We start from the raw sequence: 17,500 nt of genomic DNA on the forward strand, positions 1-17,500 counted from the left end.
ACCTTTTCGTTGAAGTCGCCGTCGTAGATCTTAAGGTCCCTATTGTAACTGTCAGAAAAGGACCCTTTCTTCGAAAAATTTGGGCGGAGAGTCAGTGGAAAAAGATCTTTTCCAGAAAAGATTTTCGAAATTTAGAACAAAAATAAAGAAGTTACTTCCTAAATATTTTTTCGAAAATCTTTTACGAACTTTTAGAAACTCCCGTTAAATGGAAAGCACGCAAATCCCAGTCTCGACCCCAGACCTTCTCTCCTTTGGTATGTGAAGCATTGAATAAAGCTTAGGGCGGGGAAATGCTTCTGATTTGATAAAAAATGTGGGGTCAGATTTTTAAAGCGATCAATAAGCGCATTAGTGCAAAGGCAATACACAGCGCTCTTCCAAGCAATTGAACTTGAATTAAAAACCCCTCGACATTAATTAAATGTTGAAGATTCCTCCAAACTTCACGCATGCACGATTATCTTTTGATAGGTAATATCAGAGTACGGTCGAAATTAAAGTAATAAAAAAAGTTAAAGCCGGTTATTTGTTCAAAGCAGACAGACAATAGTATTTATTTCTTTCTTAAATAGAGGACCACAAATTTCATCTGAAGATGTGATTATACGGAAAACATGTGGGCGTAATGAGATATTAGGTTAGAATAAAGTCATAAAAACGCACTGCAAGAACATATGATACTAGAGTAAAAACAACAACAGTAGTCGTCAAGACGTAAATCTTTGGCAATTAGGAAATCCACGGTAACCGCTCCTGCACTTGTCACACGCTCGACCAACCACGTTTGGTTTGCAAGTGCACTGTCCACCAAATGATTGACAGGTGGTCTTGGTGGAGCCCAGTCTATCGCAGTCGCAGTTTAACGCGCCTTTGTTGAATCGTGACGTAATTGTGAATGCAGAGCTCAAGCAGAACTTCGACGACGTTTCTTTGAGGTAAAAATCAAATTGGCCGCAGTCTTGGATGAAGTCTTGGGTTACGTCGACGGGTTTGATTTCCAGAAGAGAAGGTGAAAACGATGCTAGCGGGACCAAAAGCACGTAATCCTTAAACAAAGAATGTGAAATGAACGAAGAAGTGAGGCACTTCAAGTGATTCATTCGATATGGGCGAGATACGTGATTGGGTCCCGGTCTCCCGGTCAAAACGAAGGTCATCAATATCCCCTCCCCAAGCCCCACCTAACATAAAACGTTGTTTGTCTAACCAGAAGCCCATGACAATGCAACATGCGCTGGGGATTTTAGGACACAAATTTTATGCCTAAATATGGACAAAACTAAGATCGAAGTTGCACGCGCGGGAAAATGCACGAGCTACGCTACATCCAAATAAGGAAACTTTTTAACTCAAAAAAGCCCAGTCCTGAACCAGAGTCAAACGCTTCCAAGTCACGAGCTTCTGGTTGTACATAACATTGTTTTGGAGGGAGGGGTAGCCGTGATTAACAGATTTATTTATGAAAACAATTGTTTTAAGATATGGACGAGAAATATTCAAACCGAGGACGACCGAAGGTTTTCGGTCGAAACGTCTTTATCAAGTTTTAGTGAACGTCGTTTGACGTTCAGATAAGTCAGTGTCCAACATTTCTTATAGTAATTAGGCAAATTCCTGACCGCAATTTCAGCATATTTCGTTTAAGTTAAAAATACGTGTACAGTTTTGTCCAGGATTTTTACTTGATCTCGATGAACTAGGGAATTCAAAAGTCATGAATGATCTTTCTACAATACTTACTATCCAAATGCTTTTATCCTCTGGGATATTGATGCTCACGATAATGCTATTCTGCCTTCCTATGTAGACAGACTGGCTCATTCCTTCTCTGTGCTGTGAAGTGCCTATGGCTCTGCAGCCCGACACATAAGGGCAGTAGCGAAAATTCATGAGGGCGGATGTGGACTGTCCACTAACAATAACCTTCCCCCAAAACGAGAGGAAATTTGGTTGATAGAAATGCACAATGACGTAGTAGCGTCCGGCTCGCGCCGTCCCAGAGACGTGCACAATTCTCTGAAAACAAGAAATAAAGAAAAAAATTGGCACAGTACCGCCTTTTCATTTCCCATGGACCTATTCAGGCCTCTTTCCATTTTTCAAGTCGGCGTCCGGCCAGCGGTCCTTCCACTATCGAGCAACAACATTGTGGAATGCCCTGCCTGATGACATGAAAGAACTCCAGTTGGATCCTTTTAAACAAAAATTGCAGAATCTGCTTTGGGAGGATTTTTAATTTTTATTTTTTATAGTTTGTAATTTTTAGATTATATATATAGTTTTTAGAGACAGGCCTTTGAATTAGTGTAAATAGATAATGAAAAGCCCTGATGGGAGTATTTAATAAAGTTTACCGTTTTTTTTCTTTGTTCCATCTGTAAGTATGATGAAAAATGCTAAATATTGTCTTGAACTCTTTAATATAATTTTGGAGTGATTTAGGGAAAGGCACCTTCCTGGAAAGTGGCTATAAAGCGGTGGAGTGTAGTAACAACTTCTCGCCCCTCGCAAAACCTATCGCTTGACCAATCAGAATCGATATAGAAGCAATGAGGACTTCCTCACGTTAATTTTCCCGCGTTAATCACTGACTGCTTCCAAGTCGAGTTTTTATTGGTTTGTGTACCTCAATCTGATCGTCTGGGGAACGGAGATTGGTCAGGAAGTGGTTTGACGGAATTGAATTAAAATCTGCTCTACGTGTTTAGTACCTTAAGTTTCTAATAGAGTGTTTTTTTCATTACGTCATGGCGGCCATGTTGGAGTAGTAAAACAAAGAAACAGCAGCCATGTTGGAAGAGTGAAATATCTCTTTTGGGAATTGAACTCTATTTTCATGAAAATTCTTCCTTTTGTTTTAGCATGCGCATATGGCAGCTGGTCACATGAGCGAAAACACTCTATGCATATAAAGAAGAAATTGCACCTCGCCCTCTTTGATGTGCTTTAGCCTCGCTCTTCGATCCAGTATGTAGTAAGGAGCCCTGTCTCCTTCTGAGGAACGATCCTCGATCTCGATTTTCACAGCCTCGGTAGGATCGGGATAAGACGTCTGAATACACGTATATCCATTACTGGCGCATTGTTCGACTGGCATCAGAAGTTCCTCGTCCCACTTGGACAAAGGAATGGCTGTAATAAAGTCCTGAACAGAAGGTATGTATTGAAAAGAAGTGATAAATTCCATTCCCATTAAGTGACCTTGTTATATTCATCTAGAAAAAACGGCCTTGGAGTCGCCCGATGTGAAGGAATCCGGAATCCATTGTATGGGATCCAGAATCCTCAAATGTCGATGGAATCCAGGATCCATTTTGGTGGAACCCGGAGTTTGGAATCCGGAATCCACGACACGGGATCCGGGATCCACTCTACGGGATTCAGAAATCCACGGGCTGGGTTCTGGAATCCGAGGGCCACCTGAATTCCTTTACATATGGCGATTGGAGACATAAGTTTTCCCTGACAAATAAAAGCAACTACATCGGCAGTTCTTGCCAGTGCTCCCGTTCTAAAAAAATACTGAAACGCTGATTCTGTGGATAAAACCTTTGTGTTACCGTTCAAAAAAAAAAGCTAATGAGCTGTACCTTTACAAAAAGAAGAATAATGAATTTCCTTATCAGGACCCCATGAATAGGGTCTTACCTCTCTCATCAGGCCCGTAGGCTGGGGAGTTCGTTCAAAAACTAGCACGCCAGTTTTTGAACAAGGGCACTTCTCAAGGAAAAAATTGTCATATTTTTCCATTTACACTGCCAAGGAAAACTCGTCAAGGAAAACTTGCTAGTGTAAATGATGCTTTACGCGTATCTTTCTATTTTTAGAACGCAACGAGTCCTTCGGTTCCGCACGCACTGTTTAAAATGGCCAATCAGAATAAAGTTATTACAATTGTCAAACAAAGATAGAATTGGGAAAAAAACTGTGCATGCTAATTAATGTAAATGTGAGTCTCCTGCTGAAGAGATAGTTCTAAAAACAGAAAGATACGCGGAAAGGTTGACTCAAGGATATCGTGAATAGAGAGGCTCTTACTCCAGGGCTCCTGACCTAATTTAAGGTGGCTCAAACGAGTTTCAACGCGAGAAAGAAACCTTTTTATTAGGAGGTTTGACACTACAACACTTTATCACTTAACAGCAGTGTTATGGAACCATATCAAACACCAATTATTGCTGAAAAAGATTCAGTCATTTTTGTGACGTAAAACGTTACCGTGGCAACAGGAAAGCCATGCAAAAACAACCCATATTTTGGATATAGCAGCTCATATCTCAAAAACGAATCAGGTGACCCCCATTTTTTTATTTCTGAAATGTAATCAGCGTGTCAGAATGAAACTTTCTGTAAAGTTTAAAAAATTCTGTTTAGCGGATTCTGAGCCACCTTAATTAATTGAAAATTTAAGGTAGCTCTGAATCCGTTCCACAGATTTTTTTTTTAACTGCGCAGAGAGTTTAATCTTGGCCTTCTGATCACTTTTGTGCAATAAAAAATTGGGGTCACGGGTTCGTTTTTCAGATATGAGCAACTAAAACCAAAATATAGGATGTTTTTGCAATGCTTTCCTGTTGCCATGGTAACTTGTTACGTGACAAAAATGACCGCATCTCTTTCAGCAATAAGTGATGTTTCACATGGTACCACAACATAAAGTGTTGAAGCGTCAATCCTTCTGATAACAAGGCCTCTTGAAAGTGTTGAAATTGGTTTGATCGACCTTAGACCGAATTTCAATCGAGTGTCGTAAAAGTAATTACTTTGGCCAATCAAAAAAGACGGAGACAATCCAGTAAATCAATCACGACTCGAAGTAATTACACATCGCCGACACAAAGCGAGGGAAAATGTGCACGCCCGAGCCACGATTGGTTTTGGTTCCACTTCTGATTGGCTGAAAAAGTGGCGTGAGAACTTTGAACCAATCACTGAGTGAAGTAATGCAAATCCAAAGCAATTCGCTAATTACTTTCGACCCTCAATTGAAACCCGCTATGATACTTCTAATATAATAATGATAAGTTTCAACTGTATTTAGCACTGAGGCACTAACTGGGACACCGCACAAAAATCAAATCAAATCAACTTAACTCATATCAAGTCGTACGTTTAAGGCCAACGGCAAACTGCTTATCATAAAACCGTTAAAAATTTCACATTTTAACTTGTCTCGTTCCTTTGAGAAGTTGCTTGATATCTGGAGCTAACATGACCGAAATGAGCTAATATTAAGCAAGGTTTTTACACTTTTGGCAAAATTCCTAATTTGACTCCGACGTTTGCTGTCTGGTGTAAACGTTATGCTTAATATCTCTACTATAATGCTATTTATTTGCTAGAAAAGGTGTGGCCCGTAAAAGAAAACATCACGTATTACCACAGCAATCGGAGAAAGCTGTAGAGCAGTGCTTTCCTATGAAGCTATCGTTGTGATTTTCAAGGTCGCTCGAACTGTTGCGTATATGTACAAGCGTGGCGAAGTTAATAATTAACAGGTCTTTCATCTTCCATATGCGATGCTGCTCATGCATTTTATGTGGCATTTTTTCGGGAGGAAATTAATCGTTGAGTACGGTTTAACTTACCAAAGCAACAGTAAACCTCGCGCTTATACTGACAGTCGTTACTTGGCTTGAATTTGCCCTGAATATGTGAACGCCGTGTTTATCATCTATGGCTACTTGACGACAGCCAAAACGATACCTTAAAAAGTAAAAGGACAAATGCCTGGTATGTATTTGATTATAGACTTGTCAATTACTTGACTGACTGACTAGGCGACCTATTAGTAGGTACCGTAAAATTCCGAAAATAAGCCCCTCCAAATGTAAGCCCACCAAAGCGGTAACGCAAAAAACCCTCCGTTAAATCGCCCCTCCAAATATACCCCCCGGGAGCTCGTACTTGGAAAATTGCCCTGAAATACAAAGTAAAACAAAGCGAAAACGATAAATTTACTTCCAACTATAAGGTTAGCCCAATCGATTTGGAAACGTAAATTACAGTTGTGTGCTTAGTTACCTGGCTTTTGAATGAAAGTGAGGCTGGAGTTGACCTTGCTTCGATAGAAACCTCACAGCTTCCTACTTATAAGCATGACAACAAAATCATTAACATAAGAAAAGCACTGAGGTTTCTATTAAAACAAGGTCAACACCAGCGTCACTTTCATTCAAAGGTCAGGTAACTAAGCACACAACTATAAAAATGGTCTACTGTTACGTTGTCATCAACGCCACGTTGGTGGATGAAAAAAAAAGATCTCTCATTAGCTTCTTTTATTCGTTGACTAGAAATTGTAGATTGCAGCATTGTCACCTCGGTCTCAAGAGATTGCTTGAAAACCACCTATTTGTTATCAATCACTCACTCACTTGCAAGAAAGAATGCTCATTTTTGCTTCGAAGACTTCATCACCCGTTCTCACAACCAAGTTCAGGATCTCTTGATCATTAGAATTATGAAAGTAGCTCGCAATCAACACAAACAGTCCTCTGACGGTGGAAGGCAATCGAACAGACATGGTATTCTGAGAATATCAACAGAAGCAGCAGTTAGGAGCAAGAAAAACGATCAATAGTGTAAATGATCTGTCCATAAACGAGAGACTTTTAGATACAGACGCTGGTTGGTGGTCGTACTGTTAGAGGGGAGGGAGCGCAGAACTTGATCTGTGAGGGGACGGCTGCGGTGGACAGTGGTCGAGTGTTGGCGTCAGACCTACAGTCCCGGACAAAATTGTTGAGACACTTCACAATACCTTGCCCTCCTACAATGTTGTTTTGACAATTGGGCTCAGAAACTGGCGTTAAAACAACATTGTGAGGGGAGAGTGAGCTGCGAAAGCTTCAGATCTGTATAGTCGTGGACTGTTCCAACGAATTTTGTCACAGACTGTAGTTTTGACGTGAAAGCAGAGGGGAAAGAGAGCGAGGAAAATGAATGCATAAGGGCACCTTTTGTATCTTTCTAATTTCCCTATCCTCTTGGTAAGAAACCCCATTATCCACTTTCATTTGGAGAAGTTGCTATTATCACGTTAAAAGATATTTCCCATAAGTCATAAAGTTTCATTCACCCGATTTAATTTAAACGCAACTACGATAACAACATCTGCCACAAAAAGGTATGCAACAGTTTCCAACAACATGACTAAAACCTCTCTAGAATAAGAAGTCTTGCTTTTCGACAGAAACACAGAGGAACCAATTTTACTTAAAAGCATTCTTATTTTCCTCAAGCAGACGAGTTTATCATAGCTAACTCCTCGAGCCAAAAGACTGTGTTTATTGAAAAGAAATGCAACCTGAGCGAATAAGGTATATTAAGTTGAAAGGTTTGAACAGGTTAAAAATTCAAGGACAGTTAAGGTTGATTTGTCTTTCAGCGTTGACTCTTGTTTTCGCAAACCATGGAAATAACAATTTGAAAAACACCAAGCGCTATTAGTTCTGCAAAAACAGAATTTCGAGCGGGTGGTTCTTTTTGTTACATCATCGAACAGTGTTGTACTGAAGACTTACTTCACCATATCAAAAATACTGGGTCCCCGAATTCGCTTTTTAAGATAATTTCCATCAGTAGGAATTTTAGAGAGCCTATCGTTGCCATGGAAACAGAAGGGGACTACCAGACAGCCTTAAAAAATTGTCTGACAAAAGCATTGGACGAAAATCAAAACGTCTCCCTACTGAAACTATCGACAACTTTTCTAAAATAAAAGAGTGCAAGATGTGAAAAAATGTCACATCGCATGCGAATCCAAACTAACTAATTTTATAAGCGAGCGGGAGCAAATCTGCATTGCAAACTATTTTATACTATTTAAACTATCTCGACAGTCTTGAATACTAATTAACTTGAGTTTTCCAAACACCGTTTTTATTTCGAGACTTGAAATAACAACAAGTATTTTCGAGGGAAATTGGCTTCCTGGATACAAAGGTGAAAACAGATGTTTTTCAATCGACTACACTCTCATTTAGATAAAGGCGTCTGTGGTGTACCTACAACGATTCTTTTAGGATAATACGCCCCCAAAAATAGGAAGCCACTGGGGGTTGAAGCTTCGTAGGGTATGATTTTTTAAGTTTTCGTTAACATTGTAATCGCCATCATGGTTACCTAAATGCCAAATTGTTTTGCAGGGTGTGGCAAAGAGCATAGATTATTTAACTGTAACACGCATTATAAAGTCTCAGAGGTTGACAGATATCTTGCAAATTTTCGTTACCCCCCGAAAGGTTTTTTAAGTCTGATTGCCTCGAACGTTTTCAATTCACAAATAAGACTGGGAACTCTAAAATCAGCTGCAACGACAGCTGGTTTGTATCAAGAATTCTTACTGTAAAAAAAAAAAATCTGTTTTGCAAAGGCAACTTGGTTTCTATATGTTAATTTCAACAGAAAAGATTACAAGCGGCTTACAGAAAGGCGAGAAAAGGTATATGAAATATAAAAGAGAAAACCACTCTAAAGCTCTAGTGGATAAAAATAATAAAGGTGTTTTTTCAGTAGAAGCCGGCCCCCAAGGATCTGTAATCATTGATGTGGAGCACAATAACTGGAAAAGAAATAATACATAAATTATTCATTGCCAACCCAAGGAAGACTAATTCTGAACAAACGGTGATGCGACATAAATCGAAAAACAAATTACAAAGTTCGACAGAATCCTGACAAAAACAAGGTCTGGTCCGCGCTGCATCGACTCATTCCCGCATCAAGCAGGCATTTTTTTCAGTAAGACCACATGTAAAGGCAAGCTCGTGAATTAAGAAAAACCGCTCGAGATACTTGTTACACTCAAACTCTCATATGCAAAAACATTTATTCCTTGTTTTAGGCAATTTATCTAAGGATCCTCAAGTAGCTATGTTATTCAGATGTTCTCTGTAAAATGCCCTTTACATTTTAACTAGAAATTACTGTTACTATGCCAACAACGTTTAGCTCTGTTAGGAGACCGAAAGATCTATGTAACGTTTCTAATTTGGCTTCGCGGTTATCCGAAAGGTCAACTAAGATTCATGCTATGCTACTATGAAACAAGATTTTATTATCACACAAAAAAATCGGCAAAACCCCTTTTATGCTCTCTAGAGTTTTCAGAGCCTCGAGAAAAAACTATCAATCACTTGAATTATTACTGCCAGCCTCCTAATTTCATCTTAGTCATTAAAGGTCTTACTCCAAATTTGTTTTTCGCTAAAAAAATGAAAATTGTTATGAGATCTTTAAGCTGTGATGTGAAAGATATTGTAAGCAGCCCTCTTTTGATTAAGTGACGACTCCAAGAAGGATTAAACGTTAACAAAAGGGACTTTCGATTTAAGCTCTGAAAAATCACAATAATGTCTTCGCTTTGGTATTCAGCTTTCTCCGAAACTGGTAGATGCCTGCAGACTCGAAAGGAAAAACAGATATGAAATTAAAAAAAATAAAGATTCCAAGACTACTGTTGCAAGATGTGTTACCGAGATCAGGCGAGATGGTTAATCAAGAAACAAATCTCTGAGCAATAACCTACGGGGATCCTCAAGCTTTAAAAAACGAAAATTGTCAATTTAATTTGCGTTTGTATTTTCATTGATATCTTTGTAAATATTATCTTATTGTACCATTTTGCACCATTTACCACCATATTTTCCATCGTCCAAGTATGATTAGGTAAAAGTTCACAATTTTCAAAAGCCTTTTCAGCGCAGAACGTTTCAAAATGAAGTATTGTACATGCCAGTAGATCTCGGGTTGCCCTGACAACACAAAAGTCGTGCTTGAAACTGGTGCAGACGAAGTAATTTTAGTTTTCATTTTCCAGTTTTCTGGTGGTCAAATTGTATCAAGTATGAATACACTTTTTTTCATAAACTTTCAAAACCGGAAAACTTTAAGCTTGGTTCACAAAGCTTAAATGCATGACGAAGCTAAGAAAACAAGGATATTTGAATATTTGAATACTGCTACAGAAGGGATAGATAAATTACTTGTTTAAAATCAATCGACTGCTGTGAAGACCTTTAATGAATGATTTTCTGTTTTTCTCTGGCGACGGAACAAGGCAACAAACAACAGTTTTAGGATCTCTCCAAAGCGAGCAACCTTACGGTTTTTAATCTATTTTGAAGTATTTGCATTTCTAATTTCTCACCGCCAAAATAGAGCTCTTATTATTAGATTTTTGCTCGATTTCTTTTCTTCTCCCAGGGAATCCAATCGCATCGGTAACAGTTGAATACAACTAATTTTCAAAAGAAGTGAACTCGCAAATAATCTTTATATTCACGAAACCCATTGCGAAAATTCTTTCAATTTTTCATTGTTTCATTTTTCTCTTGTAGCAAGGAAGTTGCAAAGAGAGCCAGCTGTATAATGTCAACTTTATAAGCGTTTGCGAGCATAATAACAACCTTTGTAATGTAATTGAACGTCAGCATTAAGTAAAAACAGCAAACACCACCTTTGAAAACAAGTAGTTTCAAGTGTCATCGCTGACAATAAGTCAATCAATGTTTGTCGAAAGGAAAGCCAGAAAAGAAAAACAATGAGGCGCCCGGAAATTAATTAACACGTTATTTAACTGAAGACGAGACCACGTGTTAAAAATACATTATATTTTCGACCTCTTGAGAGTTCTGTTTGTTAGTTCAGTTCGTGCGCTAGAACACTGCCGTTGTTTTAAGATCTATATCGTTGTCTCCGGATTGTTTTTTTATGATCTCCCAAAGGCTGAGAAACTTTACGACTACCACTTAACGTGCCCAAAACAAACGGACCAGCTGCTTCGAAACCAAGTTAAAAGTATATCATCCAGCAGAAACACTCCAACAAAAGACTTTCAATCTGGCCAAGAAAGAAACCATGGTTAAACTAGTGGAGTCTTTCCAAGAAATAGGAGAATGCCAGCGAGAGGACAGATTCTAAAACGAAAGCAACCAAGACCTGCTGAACAGATTAAAGTGAACTTTTGCAGGTTGCCAAATTTCCCAAACCGACCAACTCTTCACTAGCCATGAGTCAACAAACTACTGGAAAGGACTTCTCTCAAACAGACATCTTCAAACTTACGTTTGAAGTACTTATAGCTTTCTTTGGAGTTGTTGGAAACGTAGTTGTAATTTTAGTCGTGAGTAGAATAGGAAAAAGGAAGCAGCCAGGAGATTTTTATCTACAAAACTTAGCCATAGCGGACTTGGGCATCTTGCTGCTGGCGTTTCCTGCTATTGTCATCAAAGAACAAGACGCGCCGAGCTGGCCCTTAGGAGAGTTCGCCTGTCACTATATATACCCAGTACCGGAGATGTTTTTTGGGGCATCCGTTTGGCTTATTGCAGTGATATCTGTGGAGAGATATCGTAAAGTCGTTGCGGCAAAGCCTCAAACTTCAAGGAAACACAAGGTTTTGCTTCGACGAGCTAAGGTTTTCGCTACGTGCGTGTGGGGAGCATCATTTTTCGTCTTCTCTTTTCCGCTGTATTTCATAGTTGCGTATGAAGAGGAAAGGAAGTGCTGTAAGCTGGTTTGGCCTTCGTGGGATGATGGTATGGTATTACTAAGACTTTACCTGGTGTTACTAACTTTGTTCTCCTACATCCTGCCGTTAATCGTCATTTCCTTCACTTATCTCGTGATAACGCGGACAATTAATCAAAGCACTGAAATCCTCAAGGCGATGAGACAGGAGCAGACGATGGAAGACAACAGAGGACGAATCTCTCTTGCTAAGGTCGAAAGTGTACGCATAAATCACAACAGACGGGCCAAGAAAATTCTAACTCCACTCGTTTTGGTTTTCGCCGCTACAATGCTTCCTCTTTCCATTCTGCGTCTTACCTTAGTACTCTGGCTAGAATTATCCACACAAGATTATTATGGAAACCTCTTGTACATAATATCTGTTTTTGTTATTTTCAATTCGTCTGTAAATCCTGTCATTTATTCTGTCGTTAGTCGGGAATTTCGTAAAGGGATGAATAACTTATGCAGCAGACGCTTCAATAAATCCAGTTCCTATAATCTTGCCGAGGGGGTTCGATCGCGACGTCGATCAGCACGGCGCAACACTGCTGCCATAACGTGCGGTTGCGGGAACGATAACTCCACAAAACAATAAATTCATTGGTAAAAGAGGAAAAATAATCTTCACGTGCAGCACGCACTTAAGCACATATTTTTGCTGTAACCTTCAAAACAACGACGTAAAATCACCAAATTCGAACTTTTGAAGACAACGTGAGCATGCGCAAGTGAACTTTTCGTCCTCTATTTTTGATCTGAAACCGTTCGTACCAATTTACTTTTTAAAACATTCATGAACAGCATTCATTGCACTGCATCGGTTTCTACAGAACGCATGCGCATAAGCGTACCGGAAGATCCACTTCCAGTTTAGGAGTTCATAGTAATTTGCGAAGTCATCTGAACGTTACACACAAGAAAAATTAAGTCACCACAGGTCTGTCGATAACAGAAGCAAACTAAAGTAGACGATGCAAGCTTTGATAAAAATTGGCATCAAATGTTAGCGAAGACGAGAAGTTGTTTTGTCATAGCGTCCAGTACATTCACTGGTCTATGTTTTGCAGCCTCTGCTTCCGAACAAAAGTAAGATGTCGCAAATCACATCTGCTTAACTGCATGCAGTAGTAGCTAATTATGGCAAGCCAAATCTTGCAATTGAGTCCGTAGGTTAGAAAGAGGGGGGATAAACCGCTTTAAACTTTAAAGCCAACTCCAACGATCAACTGGAAAGATTTCTTTCAACGTTCGATAGTTGGTACAATATGCTGAATATGCAAGAAACGAGAATCAAGGAAAATGACTGATCAGCGCAAACGAAGTCGTAGATCGCATTCAGAAAATTTTTACAATTACCTTCTGAATTCGTTGAAGAAAGGTGTTGATGATGTCAGAAGTCGTAATATGGCTTAAAAGTTTAATTAATAGACAACCATTTCAGTGTCATTTAAGCAAAATTTCAAAAGCCCCAAACTTCCTTTTCTGTACATTAATTACCTCACAATCTTCAAATGTCAAATATCACAGCATGTACACACAGGTTCCTTGATTAACTTCACTAAAACGCTTAATTCCGGAAACGTTTTGTTGTTGCCGGAGATATTGTGCAAAGTGTTCTTTTTTTGGAAAAGAGGAAGTTCAATTTAATGGATATTTATGCCCGCTAATGACAAGTTACCGTGAATAATTAATCATTTAGAGCAAGATAGTTTGAAATAACCTCATTGATATCAATAAAATAGTTATTTGCATCTACTTTGCAGTTCAAGTCATTTTTACCATTTCTTTAAGCAAGGCGTTGTTAATTGAATTATCACTGCGATATTCAATTTTATGACGTTCCGACGTGGGTAACAGCTTTAAAATTGCGGAAATCCAGTCGTCCTAGAGATTTATTGCGTCCGTAATTATTTGTTCCATTTTCATTGAAAAATGTACGAACGAGGTGAACTGATCGTCAGACACTTATTGCACTGTCAACCGAACACAAACGTTTTGTTCCAGTATTTCCATATCATTTAAATGTGAATGCTTCATTGTCATGCAAATTAAACACACAAAGAATCTTAACCCCGAGGGATTTGAATTGGGTACAAGATTGAGTTAACCGAATTGGTCTATTGACGATACACGCGAAAATCGAAAAGGTATGGGAAATCCTATGAACGGGAGTCAGACAATTTTTTATTTATCGTACACTCCACAAAATTACTCGATCGCTGTGTTACCATAGCAGTTTCCGTATTGCACTTATGCATTCGTCATTCTGTTGAACAATCAGAAACGCAACATTCTCAATACAAATAGATGGTTTTCACTTGACGTCACAGCGGCCATCATGTTGCACAGAACAATAGAGAAAAAAGTCTTTTGGGAATTTGATTCTATTATAATGCAAAACATGAGCCATAATTTGCTATTGTTTTGTACACCAACATGGCCGTCTCATCACGTGAATGAAAACCATCTATAACTTGGGGTAGTTCTTAACTTGTTTTGTTCAGTGGGTTTGGCTAATCCCTGAAACTCTCACTGATTCGTAAAGAAGAATTTGAATTTTGTATTTATTCTCAATTCGAAACGTAGCTATTATCTCCGTGTCAACGGTCATGGTTCCGTAATTGGTCACTTCAAAAACGTTTGGAACACACTGATACGAACACGGAATTGAGGGATTGTTTGTGTGATTTTAAGCGGTTTTCGTAAAACGAAAACCAAAGTAATTACTTTGGCCAATCAAAAAGAACGGAGACAATCCGGTAAACCAATCAAAACTCGAATTAATTACACGTAGCCGATACCAAGAGAGGGAAAATGTGCCCGAGCGAGCCACGATTGGTTTTGGTTTCACTTCTGATTGGTTGAAAAAATGGCGCGAGAACTTTGAACCCATCACTGAGTGAAGTGATCATAGAGCGGTTTTCAAATGAGTGTCGTAAAACCAAAACCAAAGTAATTACTTTGGCCAATCAAAAAGAACGGAGACAATCCGGTAAACCAATCAAAACTCGAATTAATGACACGTAGCCGATACAAAGAGCGGGAAAATGTGCACCCGCGAGCCACGATTGGTTTTGGTTTCACTTCTGATTGGATGAGAAAAATGGCGCGAGAACTTTGAACCAATCACTGAGTGAAGTAATCATAAACCAAAGCAATTCGCTTATTACTTTCGACACTCAATTAAAAACCGCTCTATAGTTACCTTTCGTCTATAACGTTCACTTCAAATATATAGAGGATATAACAAGGCCTCTTGTAGATATGCGTACCTACAAGAGGTCATGTAATGTTCTGTTTTCTATTAGCCCGCGTAGCAAGCGTTCCTGTTCGAAAGAAGAGCTCCCAACGATACGCAAAGTGGCCGCGCGAAAGTTGGGGCAAGAGATTGAGGGAAAGCTTGCAAGAAGACCCCCTACGAACGGGGGCTTCTGATTGGTGCGGCGCAGTCAAAATGACTGACACGTGACAACTTTCGAGCAAAATATTTCTTGTTGGTTCTAGCGTGACAAAGACAATAGCGGAAGATGAGGAAGGTTTTGAATCGCGTGTTGAAGCCGAGCGAATCGAATATTGGTTTTACATTGAAGAAGAGAACAAGAACTGTCAATGCGCCATCTTTTTAACTGCATGTATAGATGTAATAGCCGTTTTGCCAACAGGATTCGGAAAAAGCTTAATTTTTCAGATGTTTGTCATGATGTGCGGAGTTCCAAATAAAAGAAAACAAAGAACAGGCTTCTCGAGTATCATCGTGATTTCTCCATTTCAAAGCATCATACGCGATCAAGAAAGTGGTAGAGGTAAATACTATGGGAATGACAGCCTGTGATTTAAATGAAAATCAGGCTGCTTGGACGATATCCATCATGGGAAATTCAATATTATTTCCGCGTCAACTGAAGTCGCTATGGATAATTAAGCGTTTCCATAAATTCACTATAAGCAAAAGATTCCTTATTTAACAAAACTTTGGCAGTGCTTACTGTCGACGAAAAGTTTGGACTGGACTGAAGGTAGCTTTTCGTTCGCTTCTATAAGATACTTTCTATTTACGCAGGATGAATTAATAAAATGCCTGCGAACTATCAGAATCCGTATCTGTTTCAGGATCAAGGAAATAAACTGTATTCGTCAAATTCTCTGCTTACCTTGTCTAATGTAAGCTGAAGTCCTATATCATGAATTGAGACAAGATGAAGACAATTATGCAGCTCCCCTGTTAAATCTTCTCTTATTGTGAGAAGAAAGTGGCTCCTTTGCACAGCCATGCGATTTTTTTAAGCACTTTTACTTGCTATTTTATCTACGATTTCGTGACGATTTGACCAAAAACGCACTGTGGATTATCAAGCTAGCGAGGTGGTTTTCCTGTAATTTCCAGGAGATTTAGTTCGATTCATTTCGTCAACCACTCTGCACCAAGAAATAGCCGCCGTTGTCAATTTCGGTCCGCGTGCCATCGAGTAGACTAGTTTGTTTTTCGTTTTGTGACCACTGAGTGGTAAAGAATTAAATTGTCAAAGGAAATAATATTGTCCCGGGGAATTGGGGGGGGGGGGGTGGGGATGGGGGTGGGATACTCCCTTACATCTACATAGGCTATATAGGTATGTGCGGCCCCAAAGGGTATGGTTTTTTTAGCCGTTTTGGTCTGAAATAGGTTATCGATTTTGACCATTTTGGTCTGAAATAGGGTATGGTTTGTTCACTCAAGTCTTGAATTGGGTACGTTTTTAGAAGAATCTTCTTCTTCATCATTAGGCGATAAGATCATCAACAAAGCCCTTCTCAAATTAAGCTAACCGTGTAACAGCTGAAATAGGTCGGAAATAGGGTAAGGGTTTCAGGAGGCGGGCTGCACACCCCTACCCACTTTTTCTGGGAGTACCCCCCTTTCCCCCCCCCCCCCCGGAATATTGTGTGTAAAGTAGACAATTAACCCTTTCAGCCCCGATAGTGCCAAATGGCACTTATAGATTTTACTCTGTCTAACGCCAGACGATTTTACTCGTCAATGGGGAACCCCTCGGGGCTTAAAGGGTTAAACAATCTATTAGACATATAATTCATGGCTGTATCTTGCAAAATTATACTAGTGAAAAAACTTTCATGTGTCGTGCAAGACAGTTTTTAAATTTCATTCCCCGTGACATGTTTTGCATTGAAACTGTACATGGTATCGATCTTATCTAACTTAATGATTCTATATTCCTGTTCAAATTACGGCCGTTCAAAAATTAGACGAGAAGTTTCAATATTATTGCAAAAGACGTTGACATTAATTTACAGTGTTGTCCGAGATACAAAGTGTGCAAGGGTTTTACCTACATTTCCATAGTTGTTGTTGACAAATGAACCAAAAAACCGAAAAAAAAAAGAAAGATTTAGCATGAATTTAGGCGATCTTCAATAGTACAATTACCTAACTTTTGGAGGGCATATAGTTTATTTGTGGCCCGAGTAGCATCATTTGCGCCTGAGCGGAGGGATTCACAATCCACAGTCCGCTTACAAATCGATTAGTTAGTACACGGCGTTGCAAGCTTTCAAATGGTGTAAATTGCACACGTTTTAGTCCTGTTCTTTTTATTCTTTCGGAAGGAGCAGTTTCAAATAACTCTTTCCACATTTAACGAAGCCGAGAAAACATGAAGCTTTCACGGTTGCTCGTGTTTCAATTTTAAGTAGAAAAATTTAACAATCCGTTACCTACCCGTGAACCAGTAAGCAAGAGGCCTTGAAACGGGATATCTCCCGCGCGCTGATTTCTTCGTATCCCGCCAACAACAGAATTGTCTTCAGCCTGGATGGTGACAAATCCAGCTTGTCTGAGACCAGGGTAAGTGAAGAAAATACAGTATTTATCTTCTCTACTTAGTGTACAAGGATTGGAGACTTGTATTGCTAGATTCTGTGGTCTGTAATACTCTTGTGGTAAAAGCACTAGATAGTCCTGGATATAAAAAAACAGAAG

General features: G+C 39.2%; 2 protein-coding genes across 2 annotated transcripts in view; one reads left to right on the top strand and one right to left on the bottom strand.

The window, feature by feature from the left end:
• Positions 1-528: 528 nt before the first annotated feature.
• The window catches only part of LOC138045459 (uncharacterized), a 70,744-nt gene continuing 53,772 nt past the window's right edge, over positions 529-17,500 (bottom strand). Inside the window, exons 29-34 of the mRNA XM_068891972.1 lie at positions 17,240-17,479; positions 6,381-6,535; positions 5,592-5,709; positions 2,930-3,148; positions 1,744-2,019; positions 529-1,049 (exon numbers count right to left, since the gene is read on the bottom strand). Of these exons, the coding sequence (XP_068748073.1) occupies positions 711-1,049; positions 1,744-2,019; positions 2,930-3,148; positions 5,592-5,709; positions 6,381-6,535; positions 17,240-17,479 (1,347 nt within the window). The 3' untranslated portion in view covers positions 529-710. The remainder of the gene's footprint in view (positions 1,050-1,743; positions 2,020-2,929; positions 3,149-5,591; positions 5,710-6,380; positions 6,536-17,239; positions 17,480-17,500) is intronic.
• LOC138045461 (galanin receptor type 1-like) lies at positions 10,381-13,223 on the top strand. The gene has a single exon (XM_068891974.1). It carries the CDS (start codon positions 11,018-11,020, stop codon positions 12,116-12,118), a length of 1,101 nt encoding a protein of 366 aa, XP_068748075.1. The 5' UTR covers positions 10,381-11,017; the 3' UTR covers positions 12,119-13,223.

This window comes from Montipora capricornis, chromosome 4 (assembly GCF_036669925.1).
Source record: "Montipora capricornis isolate CH-2021 chromosome 4, ASM3666992v2, whole genome shotgun sequence".
Lineage (NCBI taxonomy): Eukaryota > Metazoa > Cnidaria > Anthozoa > Scleractinia > Acroporidae > Montipora > Montipora capricornis.

Excerpts from the sequence above, each read along its gene's own strand:
- LOC138045461 (XM_068891974.1), top strand. The coding sequence starts at position 11,018 with ATGAGTCAACAAACTACTGGAAAGGACTTCTCTCAAACAGACATCTTC.